Source organism: Lotus japonicus, chromosome 1 (assembly GCF_012489685.1).
Source record: "Lotus japonicus ecotype B-129 chromosome 1, LjGifu_v1.2".
NCBI lineage: Eukaryota > Viridiplantae > Streptophyta > Magnoliopsida > Fabales > Fabaceae > Lotus > Lotus japonicus.
In genome coordinates, this window is record NC_080041.1 from 104188656 (window position 1) to 104201603 (window position 12948).

Genomic DNA, 12948 nt, shown 5'->3' on the forward strand with positions numbered 1-12948 from the left:
CTGGTCTCTAGAACATAAAACACAATAAAGGAGCATCGGTTGTGGCTCTGGAGGAGGAAATGAAAAGCCAACAAAGAATGAAGGTAAAGAATAAAATCAAATATAGAGATTAGAGAAGTATGAGTGGAAAGATGAGTTGGAAGGTAGAGATTAGAGAATAAAATTATTAATTATTAATGAGCAGACATGGGAAATAGAAAAGAGCGGAAAGATTCATTAATGTCAAAGGGAGATAGTCTAATAAAACGTGAAGCTCAAGACTATTGGAACATTTGAATGTTTACTAAATGGGGCTTATGTTTACTAAATTTAGGGGTATGGATTTATTATTATTATTATTATTTTGGTACAGTATGGATTTATTATTTGATTTAGCATAATTTCTTTTTCGTTTTTTCAAAAAAAGAAAATGCAGGGAGAGTAGAGAGAGTATAAAATGAAATTAGGGATTTCAGAAATCACTATGCAGAGAGGGTAAAGGTCTCGCGTCTCAGCCACGATCAAAAATATACTCCGCCGCGCTTCCGTCGTCCCTACCGCCAGAGTGACCACCGCGACTGTGACCCACCACTTCATTGTTTCAATTGCTCCACTAGGTATGTGCCAAATGATTTTTTTTATGGCATATTGAATCTGGTAGAAACCCTATATGCTAACCTGCATAATTTGTCTTCAAAGTGTTGAAAATGTTGCTACTTTTCATGCTCTATAATATAATCAACTATATAATCAATCTGTTTCTTCAGAGTTGTCTTTCAAGGTACTAAAAGTTAATCTTGGATTTAATCATTTGTGGGTTATTTGGTTTGAGTATGTGCTTTCTCCTTATGTGATTTGGGTTGGATACTTGCATTAGCCTTCATAAGGAATATGTGTGTTTTCTACTGACACAATTGACAATATTTTCAGCTCTATCTACCACTACAAAATGAACAACCAACGTCCAAGAAGGACCATAGAGAGCCCCAATCTCTCTTCCATTCTCCCGCACGATTTGATCGTTCGAATTCTGTTGAGGTTACCGGTGAGATCTCTGCTTCGTTTCAAATCGGTGTCTAAGCCCTGGCTCTTTCTCATTTCCGATCCCCAATTCGGCAAATCTCGCTATGACCTAGCTGCTGCACTCACCCACCGATGTCTGGCAAATCATAATGATTCTGAAATTGAGTCCATAGATATAGATGCAGCATCACTTCACAATTATGAGTCTTCTGTAGTAAACCTCAAATATCCGCTTTCATCACCCCCTCACGAGAACAACCCTGTTGATTTCTTGGGTTCTTGTAGAGGATTTATACTTGTAGCCTATGGACGGGGTAATGTCATTGTATGGAATCCATCAACCCGTGTCCGGAGAAGAATTGCAGACAACCTTGAATGGATGAAGTTTCACTTTTTAAATGGTTTTGGATATGACACATCAACGGATGACTACTTGCTTGTTCGTATAGAAGTGAATCTTTGGGAAACCTATATTTATAGTCAACAAGATCCAGACATTATAACTAATCATCCTACTCGCATTCGCCTTTTTTCCATGAAAACAAATTCCTGGTTTTACCTAGAGGGTGCTTATGCTCAATATGCGGATCTGGGGCATTGTGAATTCAAAGTTGGGTCCTTCTTGAACGAGGCTCTGCACTGGTTCGTTACCTCTGTTGAAACCAGTAATCATGCAATCATTGCCTTTGATTTGGTAGAAAGGAGTTTGTCCGAGATTCCTTTGTCTCAAATTTTAGCCAGGGAATTAGAATGTAGAGAGTATCATTTGCGGGTCATGGGCGAATGTCTCAGCCTATGTTGCCCGGGTGATCAGTATGACGTAGCTTCAATGGCTGAGATTTGGATGATGAAAAAATATAAAGTGCAGTCTTCTTGGACTAAGTTATTTGTTTTTTCTACTTGTAACATTCCCCACAACATGTTTTTTCCAATATGTTTCACCAAACATGGTGAAATTTTTGGATCAAACGGCTCTAGAAGCTTAATGATAGTTAATGACAAAGGAAAGCTGCTTGATGAATGCTCATTTGATTGGTATCGAGCGGATTTACTTCATTGTGGTATGTATAGAGAGAGTTTACTATCACTCCCTAATGACTTTGAGGAAGCAAGTGGTGTCTTAGAAGAAGCACGTGAAGATGACCAGCTGACGAGTTCCTTGAAGGAGACAAGTTAAGATGATCAATAGTATCTGCCAATAAGAATTAGTGTATGTTATTCTTCAATCCTTTTCACCATTCTATTACAATTTATCATGTATAACAAAAAATGAGTAATCATATGTAGAACACATGATACAAGAAGATGATTCCTTAATCTATCTTGTACTTCCGTCTTAAGTGATTATATTTCTTGCTAAAAAAATAAGTGACATCTGAAATTGCTAGGTAAGATGAGTTTTGGTGGTTGACTGAATTTACTAATTGATAGGAAAAACATTTGGTGTCGCCTTTTCTTATAATAATCAAAGACAATTTTGGTGGAAAATTATATAAGGAGAACTACTATGGTCTGGGGTGAAAGAACCGTTCTCTGACTAAGATTCTATAGAATTTATAATATGGTGACATTTAAAATAAGCTCATCTTTTCCAGCAGGCCATGAAGGGTGCAAGAGTGTGATCTTGATGATAGTTCTATCCCTAAAATACCTAAGTCTAGGTTTACAAAGGTATATACTAGGAAACATAAGGGAAGTAAGCCTTAGAAGGTTACTTCTAATATAGCTGCTTAGCTGTTATGCTGATGTCAGCAATACAATTATGTTAGACAGCTAGCAATTAGTATAAATAGGGATTGGGTCATTCAGTTGAGGCAGTTATCGAGTTGGTTAGGATTTGGGAGATTCTGGATCTCGAATTCCAGAGGCTAGGGTTTGTGTTGCATTCCAGTTTCCATCGTTGTAATCTCGAGTTCAACCTCAATTCTTGAGAGTTGATACTCTGTTTTCTCAATAATACAGTAGTTGATTCTTGAGTTCATCATTGTTGGTATCAGAGCTCCATCCAGGAGCTGTGGTACCATTCTATGGTTGCTAGTAGAATGGAGTCTCGTGTTGATGCAATCGAGAGACTCATCGAGTTGATGAGTCGCGACAGAGAAGAGGATCGTCGAATTCGAGAGGAAGAGCGCCGGGAGCGCGCGATTGAGCGCGAAAGAACTGAGGAGCGGTTTCGCGCATTGGAGAACATTGTGGAGAATCTTGCTGTGAAGAGTGGAGGAAATTCAGTAACACAGGGATCAAATTCCTCTAGTGGAAGTGTTAATGACAAGTCTGTTAATAAAACACCTAGAGGCAACCCATTTAGGAGGCTAACAAGTGAGGAGATGAGGGAAAAGATTAGGAAAGGAGAATGTTTCAGGTGTGAGGAGAAGTTTGGTCAGAATCATGTGTGCAAAAACAAGCAATTTAGAGTCATGTTGCTGGCTGAGGAGGAAGAGGGAGCTGATATGGAGGAATATGAGTTGTTGCTCGAAAATTCAGAAGAAGTGTTGGAGTACAAGCGTCTCTCATTGCTCAGTATACAGGGAATTTCCACAAGAAAGTCCCTCAAGGTGTGGGGAGGGTTGTTGGGAACCAGAATTATAGTTCTTGTAGATTGTGGGGCAACTCATAACTTCATTTCAGGAGCTATGGCTAGGAAATTGGGACTTGTTGTCACAACTACTTCCACATACACTGTAGAGGTTGGGGATGGGCATAAGGTGGAGGGAAAAGGAGTTTGCAAACAGGTAAGAATTCAGATACAAGGCATAGAAGTGGTACAGGACTTCTATCTTTTTGATTTGAAAGGAGTAGATGTGGTTCTGGGGCTGGAATGGCTCGCTGGGTTGGGAGATATTAAGGCCAACTTTGAGAAGCTCACCCTGCAATTCAAGTTAGGAAACCAGAAAGTGAAGTTAAGAGGGGAACCTGAGCTTTTGAAGAAAAAGGTATCCATGAACTCTTTTGTCAAAACAATACAGCAGCAAGGGGAGGGATATATGTTACATTACCAGCTGCTAGAGAAAGAAGAAGCAGTTGCTGAGGAGACACCAGCTGAATTAAAGACAGTTTTGCGGCAATTCCCTACTTTGTTTGCCTCTCCTACAGAGTTACCTCCTAATAGAAGGCATGATCATGCCATACACCTGAAGGAGGGGGCTCAAATTCCTAATATCAGGCCTTATAGATATCCCCATTATCAAAAGAATGAGATAGAAAAGCTTGTAGCTGAGATGTTGAATGCAGGCATAATAAGGCCTAGCATTAGTCCTTATTCCAGCCCGGTGATCTTGGTTCGAAAGAAAGATGGAAGCTGGAGATTTTGTGTGGATTACAGGGCATTAAATAAGGTGACAGTGCCCAATAAATTTCCTATTCTTGTGATAGATGAGCTGTTGGATGAGATTGGCCCAGCTAAGGTGTTTTCCAAGATAGACCTGAAATCTGGTTACCACCAAATCATGATGAAGGCTGAGGATGTAGAGAAGACAGCATTTAGGACTCATGAAGGGCATTATGAATTCATAGTAATGCCTTTTGGACTTACTAATGCTCCTTCCACTTTCCAAGCACTAATGAATGAGGTTCTGAGGCCAGTCTTAAGGAAGTATGCTTTGGTCTTCTTCGATGACATATTGGTTTACAGCCTCACTATGGAAGAACATGTTTTTCACCTCACTCAAGTACTACAATTGATGGAGCAGCAAGATCTAAAGATCAATGGAAAGAAAAGTGTGTTTGGCAGGCAACAAATTGAGTATTTGGGCCATATACTCTCTGCTGGAACAGTAGCTGCTGACCCAAAGAAACTTGAGGCAATGTGGATGTGGCCAGTGCCTAAGGATTTGAAGAGTTTAAGAGGCTTCCTAGGACTCACTGGATATTACAGGAGATTTGTAAGGGATTATGGCAAAATTGCCAGGTCATTGACTCAGTTACTCAAGAAAGACAGCTTCTTATGGGGAGCAGAACCACAAAAGGCTTTTGAAGCCTTGAAGCAAGCTCTCACTGAATTACCTTCCCTTGCTGTTCCAGATTTTTCCAAGGTATTTGTCCTGGAAACTGATGCATCTGGAACTGGTTTAGGGGCAGTTTTATCTCAAGAAGGCAAACCTTTGGCTTTTTGGAGTGCAACCTTATCTGATAGGAGTCAGGCCAAGTCAGTTTATGTGAGAGAATTGATGGCTGTGGTGAGAGCTGTTCAGAGATGGAGGCATTATCTCATGGGTAGGCATTTTATAATCAGAACTGATCAAAAGAGTCTTAAGTTCCTTACTGAACAACAAGTGCTGGGGGAGGAACAGTTTAAATGGATTTCCAAACTGGCTGGTTATGATTTTGAGATTCAATACAAGCCTGGGAAGGACAATTCAGCAGCAGATGCAATGTCCAGGAGAAGTTCTTATTGCGCACTATCAGTCATTAAGGTTAATGATCTAGAGGAATGGCAAGCTGAACTCATGCACGATGATAAATTACAGGCTATTATGCAGGATTTGATTGTGGATCCTGATTCTCATAGGGGATACACCTTGAGAGACCACAGATTGTATTACAAAGGCAAGTTGGTTTTGCCTAAACTTTCTAACAAGATTCCTCTCTTGTGCAAGGAATTCCATGCTTCTTTGGTTGGAGGACATTCTGGTTTTTTCAGAACTTATAGGAGGTTGGCTGCAGTTGTTTATTGGGAGGGAATGAAGGGGGACATCAGGGATTTTGTGGCTCAATGTGAAGTTTGTCAGCAGAACAAGGTTGATAACTTGTCTCCTGCAGGATTACTTCAACCCTTGCCTATTCCCACTCAAGTGTGGACTGATGTGTCCATGGACTTCATTGGTGGGCTTCCTAAGTCTAAAGGGAAGGACACTATCTTAGTGGTGGTGGATAGGTTGACAAAGTATGCACATTTTGTTCCTCTCAGTCACCCCTACACAGCTCCTGATGTAGCTGCTGCCTTCTTACAAGAAGTGGTGAGACTTCATGGTTTTCCTAATACTATTGTTTCTGATAGGGATTCAGTTTTCCTGAGTAGCTTCTGGAAAGAATTGTTCAGACTTTCAGGGACTAAACTGAAGTATAGCTCTGCCTATCATCCCCAAACTGATGGCCAGACAGAAGTTGTGAATAGATGCCTTGAAGTTTATCTTAGATGCTTGACTGGCTCTAGACCAAAACAGTGGGTTACTTGCTTACCTTGGGCTGAGTTTTGGTTTAATAGCAACTACAATAGATCTACAAAAATGTCTCCTTTTCAGGCTCTTTATGGGAGGGACCCTCCTTTGCTACTCCATGGCACTACAATTCCTTCTAAGTTGGAGGCTGTGAATGTGTTACAAGCTGACAGGGATGAACTATTAGGGGATTTGAGAGCTAATCTTTTGAAGTCCCAAGACATGATGAGGAAATATGCTAACAAATCAAGGAGGGATGTTGAATATCAAGTGGGGGACTTGGTATGAGTCTCTCGAATACTCATCTGTTTCTTGTACATTTTTCTGTTGAATAATATCAGGGTTTCATCAATTGGTATCAGAGCACCGATCTAGGTGCTGTGATTGCCATCAATTCGTGAAGATGTTTCCAGAATTTGATGGAAGGGAGGCCTACGGATGGCTCATCATGGTGGAGCAACACTGTGAGTCCAAGGGAGTATCCGCAGAGGAGAAATTCTTAGAGGCAGAGAAGGCTTTGACTGGTGAAGCTTTCATTTGGTGGTTTTGCTACAATGATGAGGAAATATGCTAACAAATCAAGGAGGGATGTTGAATATCAAGTGGGGGACTTGGTTTATCTCAAGCTTCAGCCCTATAGAAGAAGATCCCTAGCTAAGAAGCTTAATGAGAAGCTCAGTCCTAGGTTTTATGGCCCTTTTCCTGTGGCTGCTAGGATTGGTACTGTTGCTTATAGATTGGATTTGCCTCCTACCAGTCGCATACATCCAGTTTTCCATGTCTCCTTACTCAAGAAAGCAATTGGTACTGGTTTCCAAGTTCAGGCCTTGCCTTCTGTTTTGACCGAGGACCATGAGCTGCTGGTTGAACCGGAGGAAGTGCTTGCTGTCAGAGAATTGACCCAGGGAGTTGTGGAAGTGCTTATTCAGTGGCAGTCCCTTCCTGCTTGTGAGAATAGCTGGGAATCAGCTGAGAAGATTCATGAAGCTTTTCCCACTTTTCCCCTTGAGGACAAGGTGGTACTTCTGGGGGGGGGGTATTGATGATAGTTCTATCCCTAAAATACCTAAGTCTAGGTTTACAAAGGTATATACTAGGAAACATAAGGGAAGTAAGCCTTAGAAGGTTACTTCTAATATAGCTGCTTAGCTGTTATGCTGATGTCAGCAATACAATTCTGTTAGACAGCTAGCAATTAGTATAAATAGGGATTGGGTCATTCAGTTGAGGCAGTTATCGAGTTGGTTAGGATTTGGGAGATTCTGGATCTCGAATTCCAGAGGCTAGGGTTTGTGTTGCATTCCAGTTTCCATCGTTGTAATCTCGAGTTCAACCTCAATTCTTGAGAGTTGATACTCTGTTTTCTCAATAATACAGTAGTTGATTCTTGAGTTCATCAGATCTACACAGTTATGCTTGATGTCTTGGCTTGCCTTCAAATGATGATATTGCAAGAGGAGATCGTAGCATTTGGAAGAGAATGTTATTTACACAATGTTAAATCATCTCGCTTTAGTAGTGTTTGCTTTGTCTTGATTTCAGTATGAGTTAGGATACCCTAGCTGGAGTTTGGACATGCTATTTAGCATCTTTATTGTTTCTCCTCTTAATATTGTTATTGGAGTTGTTGTTTGTTACTGTTATCATTTACTTGGTTTTCAGGTTCAATCTATACTTATTTGTACTGTATTTAGGTGCCTTTTTTGCAAGGTATTGTGCTGTTACTCATTTAAAATAGAAGTTATGGTGATAATGTCAATCTTAATAATCTCGCTTGTGGTCAGTTTAACCCCTTAATCATACTGATGTTCATAAGGTATCTGTCATATGCAGTTTCATAATATCTATACTTTCATTGCGATGGCGAACTTTCGTTATGTGCAAACTTGCTTGCTTTTCTCTTCTTTTCTTTGTTTTTTGGTCAAAAACTTGCTTTCTTATTTGGATCGGTTGATATAAGAAAAATATGAATGAGTAGATACACAATACTGCATCAGTTTGTGGCACGTCTGTTACTGCCCCTTCAAGTGTGCAATTTATTAATGTGCAGCGGTGCCTCACTTGTTTCAGTACTGATCCCAAAACCCTATACCATTATCGATTGAGAAGCTTTTAAGCTCTATCTTCTCCACTGGAAAATGAACAAGCAGCGTCCAAGAAGGAGCACAAAGAGCCCCTCTCTCTTCTCCCATCTCCCTGAAGAGTTGATTCCACAAATTCTGCTGAGGTTACCAGTTCGATCTCTACTCCGTTTCAAATCCGTCTGCAAATCATGGTTGTCTCTCATTTCTGATCCCAAATTCGGTAAATCTCACTATGACCTAGCTGCTTCACCCACCTACCGATGTCTTACAATAGCTAATGATTCTGAAATTGGGTCCATAGATGTAGATGCACCACTTCTCAATTATGAATCTTCGGTAGTAAAACTCAAATATCCACTTCCACCACCCTGTAAGCTATCTCTATTTTCTGGCAACACTGTTTGGTTCTTGGGTTACTGTAGAGGGTTTGTAATTGTAGTTTATGAACAGGGTGATGTTTTTTTATGGAATCCATCAACTGGTGTTCATAAAAAATTTAATATTGCACATGTTTCAGACTTTACGTTTGATTCTCTACATGGTTTTGGGTATGACACCTCAACTGATGATTACTTGGTTGTATGCATGGTATTGATTCCTTATGACTGTTTTGAAGAAGATCCGGAGGATGTAGCTGATTGTTATCCTACTCGCATTTCATTTTTTTCCTTGAAAACAAACTCCTGGTTTTACCCGGAGGGTACTTATGTTCAATATTGGGATAATGGTGAACGTGAATTCAAAGTTGGGTGTTTGTTGAATGAGGCCCTGCATTGGTTGGTTACCTCTTATGAAACTAAACTTCAAGTAGTTATTGCCTTTGATTTGGTACAAAGGACTTTGTCTGAGATTCCTTTGTCACCAACTTTATCCAGGAAGTTAGAACATAAAAAGTATCGGTATCATTTGAAGGTCATGGGAGAATGTCTCAGCCTATGTTACCCGGGTGGCGGGGATTCAATGGTTGAGATTTGGGTGATGAAAGAATATAAAGTGTCGTCATCTTGGACTAAGTTATTTGTTTTTTCTACTTGTAACATTCCCAACAACTTGTTTTCTCCAATATGTCTCACCAAAGATGGTAGAATTTTTGGAAGTGGCTATAGAAGATTAATGATACTTAATTACAATGGATGGTTGCTTGATATGTGTATACTCCGGCCCGAACCTGATATACAGAAATATATTGATGTACATCACTGTATGTATAGAGAGAGTTTACTATCACTTCCTATGACTTTGAGGAAGCAAGTGAAGACTTTGAGGAAGCAAGGGAAGACTTCGAGGACGCAAGGGAAGATGGTCAGTTGACGAGTGCCCTGGATGAAGCAAGTGAAGATGACCAATAGGTAACTGTCCATAAGAATTAGCGTATGTAATTCCTCAATCCTTTTCACAATTTTATTGCTATTTATCATGCATAACAGAAAAATGAGAAGTTGTCTTGTACTTTCTCCTTCTTAAGTGATTTTATTTGTTTCTCCATAAGTGCGAAACATGAAATTGCAAGGAAAGATGAGGTTTGGTGCGGGGCTGAATTTACTTATTGATAGGAATAACATTTGATGTCACCTTTGCTTAAAAAAACCAAATGCAATTTTGGTGGAAAGTTATATGAGAAAAACAACTAAGGTCTGGGGTGAAATAACAGCACTCGAACTAAGATCCTGTAGAATTTATAATATGGTGACATTTTAATTAAGCTCATCTTTTCCAGCAGGCCATGAAGGGTGCAAGAGTTCTGACGCAGTTATGCGTGATGTTTTGGCTTGCCTTCAAATGATGATATTGCAAGAAGAGAGCTTAACATTTGGATAAGAATGTTATTTATACAATGTTAAATCTTCTCGCTTCAGTAGTGTTTGCTTAATTGTGATTTCAGTAAGTTGGAGTCGAGGCAGGCCTTTGAACTTAATTATATTTTAAAGTATGAGTTAGGAAATCCTAGCTGGAGTTGGTACATGCTATGTAACATCTTTATCTTCTTTCCCTCTTAATATTCTTACTGGAGTTGCAGTTTGTTTCTCTTATTGTCGTTTGTATACTTATTTGTACTGTATTTAGGTACCTCTTCTGCAAAAATGATTCCTGACTTTTGCAAGATATTGTGTTGTTACTCATTTTGACTTGAAGTTATGGTGATACTGTTGATCTTAATCATCTTGAAACTAATTTAAGTTATGTCATGGATTAATCTCGCATCTGGTCATTTAAATCTCTTAATTATCCTGATGTTCATAAGGTATCTGTCATATACAGTTTCATCATATATGTAAAGATGCATAACTGCATTAAATACTTGGTAGAAAGAGCTTTGTCACTCATGGTTGTTATATTCAGTTTAAAATTGCGAAAGTAATTAAATATACTTTTGATTGCCATAGGAAATGATTGAATAAATAGAGTTTAGCTTGAGCAGAACTCTCCATTACTTTTTCTTCCTCTGTCAAGATTATATTTCTCTGCAAAAGTTATGACTTACGTAGTATGCAAACTTGCTTTCTGATTTGGACCGGTTGGTATAAGAAAAATATGAATAGATACATTAAATACACAATTATAGGCTCGTGGGGCTTTGGATGTTTTATTTTTTTCCTACTATTATCTTTGGGACTGGGTTAACATGCTTTTGCAGCAGGGTTTGTAACAATATATAGTGATAGAGTTGGTGTTATATATACCCAATCATTCAACTATAACGGTTTTCACTATGACAGCCATGATGTCATAAGTGTCACTGTCTTAAGTATTTTTCTTTCAAGATTGCTGACTATAAAGATGTATTTGGTGGATTTGTTTCAGTCCTTGGCAGTCATTGCCTTCACCTTCAAACTTACCCTGATGTGTTTAATATCACTATAGTTTGGTAATGTTAGGTTATGTTTGTATGTTTGAGTTTTAGTCAGGAGGGAAATAAGTGAGAGGCTTATGAAAAGTTCTCTCCTTATTTGAGAGATTTTAGGGAGGGGGAGTATTTTTGAAAATCCAATAAAACTCTAATCCAATTGGGAGATGTTTTGGGGTTTTGAACTTTCAAACAAGGGAAAAATTTATCCTCCATTCCCCTATCTTCCCCTTACCTCTCCTTCCTAAGTTTTATCTTCCACTTCCCTGAAAACTCTCAATCAAAGTCTTAGTGGGGTGATTTGGGTGATAATTTTTGAGGGAAAGGAAGGGGAAAACTTAACTTTTTACTTCTAAATTAAGAGAATTATATTATATATTCGATGAAAAATAAATTATTAGTGTATTACGTTTATACTAATTTATCATTTTATTAGATACTATTTATTTAAAACTAAAAAATATAAACTCTCCTCTGAAATTAAACTTGGAAAAAAAACCTTTTTTTTTACTAAATCAAATCCATTAATTGTTTTTGTTAATTATTCAATCAAATATTTTTTTTTGAAAATCCTATAAAACTCTAATCCAATTGGGGGATTTTTTGGGATTTTGAACTTTCAAACAAGGGTAAAATTTATCCTCCATTCTCCTACTTCCCCTTATCTCTCCTTTCTCTCAAAGTTTTATCTTCCACTCCCCTCGAAATTAAACTTGCAAAAAAAAAACCTTTGAGTTTTTATATTAAATCAAATCAATTATTTTTTTAGTTAATTATTCAATCAAATAATTTTTTTACTTTTCTTAATATCTTGAGTCAATACTTCAACTTCTTTAATTTAACACTGAATATAATAAAGTAGTTACAAATAACACTTAATTATTAAGTATTTCTAATATCTATTTTTCCATTAGTTTATTTTTGGAACTATGGAAAATGATTTTTCTATCAACTAAATTAAATTTTAAAAAGAATTTTTGAATTAGTTTTTATTTCATTTTATGGAAAGATTGCGTAACACATGAAACTAGTTATATTTATTTGACTGCTTTGTCTAATATTTAATGTACATTTCAATACCCTCCTTCCTTTGGTTATTTTGTGAAGTTCCCCAAATTATAGATTTTTTTAAGGAATTTTTAACATTCAAATTCTAAGTTTTTAAATATGCGAAAAAAAATCTCACTCTAAATTCCAAATTAATTAAGAAACCCTTCTTATTCTTTCTCCTCCACACTTAAAATTTAAGGGGTTCAATAAATTTTTGGTCCCTAAAAAGTAGTAAATTATTAACTTTAGTCCTCAAATTTGTTTTCATTGAAAACACATCATTCCTTTATTAAAATGCACATATTTATCTCCCAAATTTTTTTTGTATGATGTCTCTCGCCCACGTGGCATTTTAAACATTGTGGTTTTTTTGTTTTTTCTATGTGTAAAATTTTGATTTCTTTTTTGAAAATTAAAATCATCCATATGAGATGATGACTAACTCACCTTCTAATTTTTAAGGTTTGCTATAAAGAAGAGAGAAGAGTCCCTCTTTGCGACCGCGTGATTCCCTTACTCAATCTAGCCTCAACCTTCGTGGTCAGGACAAGCCAATGTTGCTTTTAGTTGTTTTGTCCTAATCAAGCCCCACACGCAGAGGAAGAACAATGAAGCCCTAAACATCTTGTGTTAGAAGGTGTCGCTTGGTGGGGAAGTGACGTGATTTATGTTTAGTGTCATATAGTTGGAAGTGGAAAAAATATGACACCATAACTTTCGTTTTAGAAAAATATGTTCAATGCAATACACCCGAAATTTCGAAAAAAAGGAAAAATGCAATTCCACATTCGTTTGATGTCGCATTTATCCA

General features: G+C 37.8%; 2 protein-coding genes across 5 annotated transcripts; both read left to right on the plus strand.

The window, feature by feature from the left end:
- The first annotated feature begins 245 nt into the window (after nt 1-245).
- On the plus strand, nt 246-10394 carry LOC130728659 (F-box protein CPR1-like). Of its 4 annotated transcripts, none has more exons than XM_057580186.1 (4): nt 246-315; nt 407-596; nt 910-2212; nt 9963-10394. In XM_057580186.1, exon 3 carries the CDS (start codon nt 929-931, stop codon nt 2177-2179), a length of 1251 nt encoding a protein of 416 aa, XP_057436169.1. In that variant the 5' UTR covers nt 246-315; nt 407-596; nt 910-928; the 3' UTR covers nt 2180-2212; nt 9963-10394. The 4 variants fall into 4 exon arrangements, with proteins under 4 accessions (XP_057436169.1, XP_057436166.1, XP_057436167.1 ...); XM_057580183.1 differs by lacking the exon at nt 9963-10394 and adding an exon at nt 8209-8763; XM_057580184.1 differs by lacking the exon at nt 9963-10394 and adding an exon at nt 8229-8763.
- On the plus strand, nt 8297-9591 carry LOC130716590 (F-box/kelch-repeat protein At3g23880-like). The gene is made up of 2 exons (XM_057566567.1): nt 8297-9217; nt 9454-9591. The coding sequence occupies exons 1-2, from the start codon at nt 8297-8299 to the stop codon at nt 9589-9591; spliced, it is 1059 nt and encodes a 352-aa protein (XP_057422550.1).
- Nucleotides 10395-12948: the final 2554 nt, after the last annotated feature.

Coding starts and splice junctions, on each gene's coding strand:
- LOC130728659 (XM_057580186.1), top strand. CDS start 929: ATGAACAACCAACGTCCAAGAAGGACCATAGAGAGCCCCAATCTCTCT.
- LOC130716590 (XM_057566567.1), top strand. CDS start 8,297: ATGAACAAGCAGCGTCCAAGAAGGAGCACAAAGAGCCCCTCTCTCTTC. Junction 9,218..9,453: donor ATTCAATGGTTGAGATTTGG/GTGATGAAAGAA, acceptor CTGTATGTATAG/AGAGAGTTTACTATCACTTC.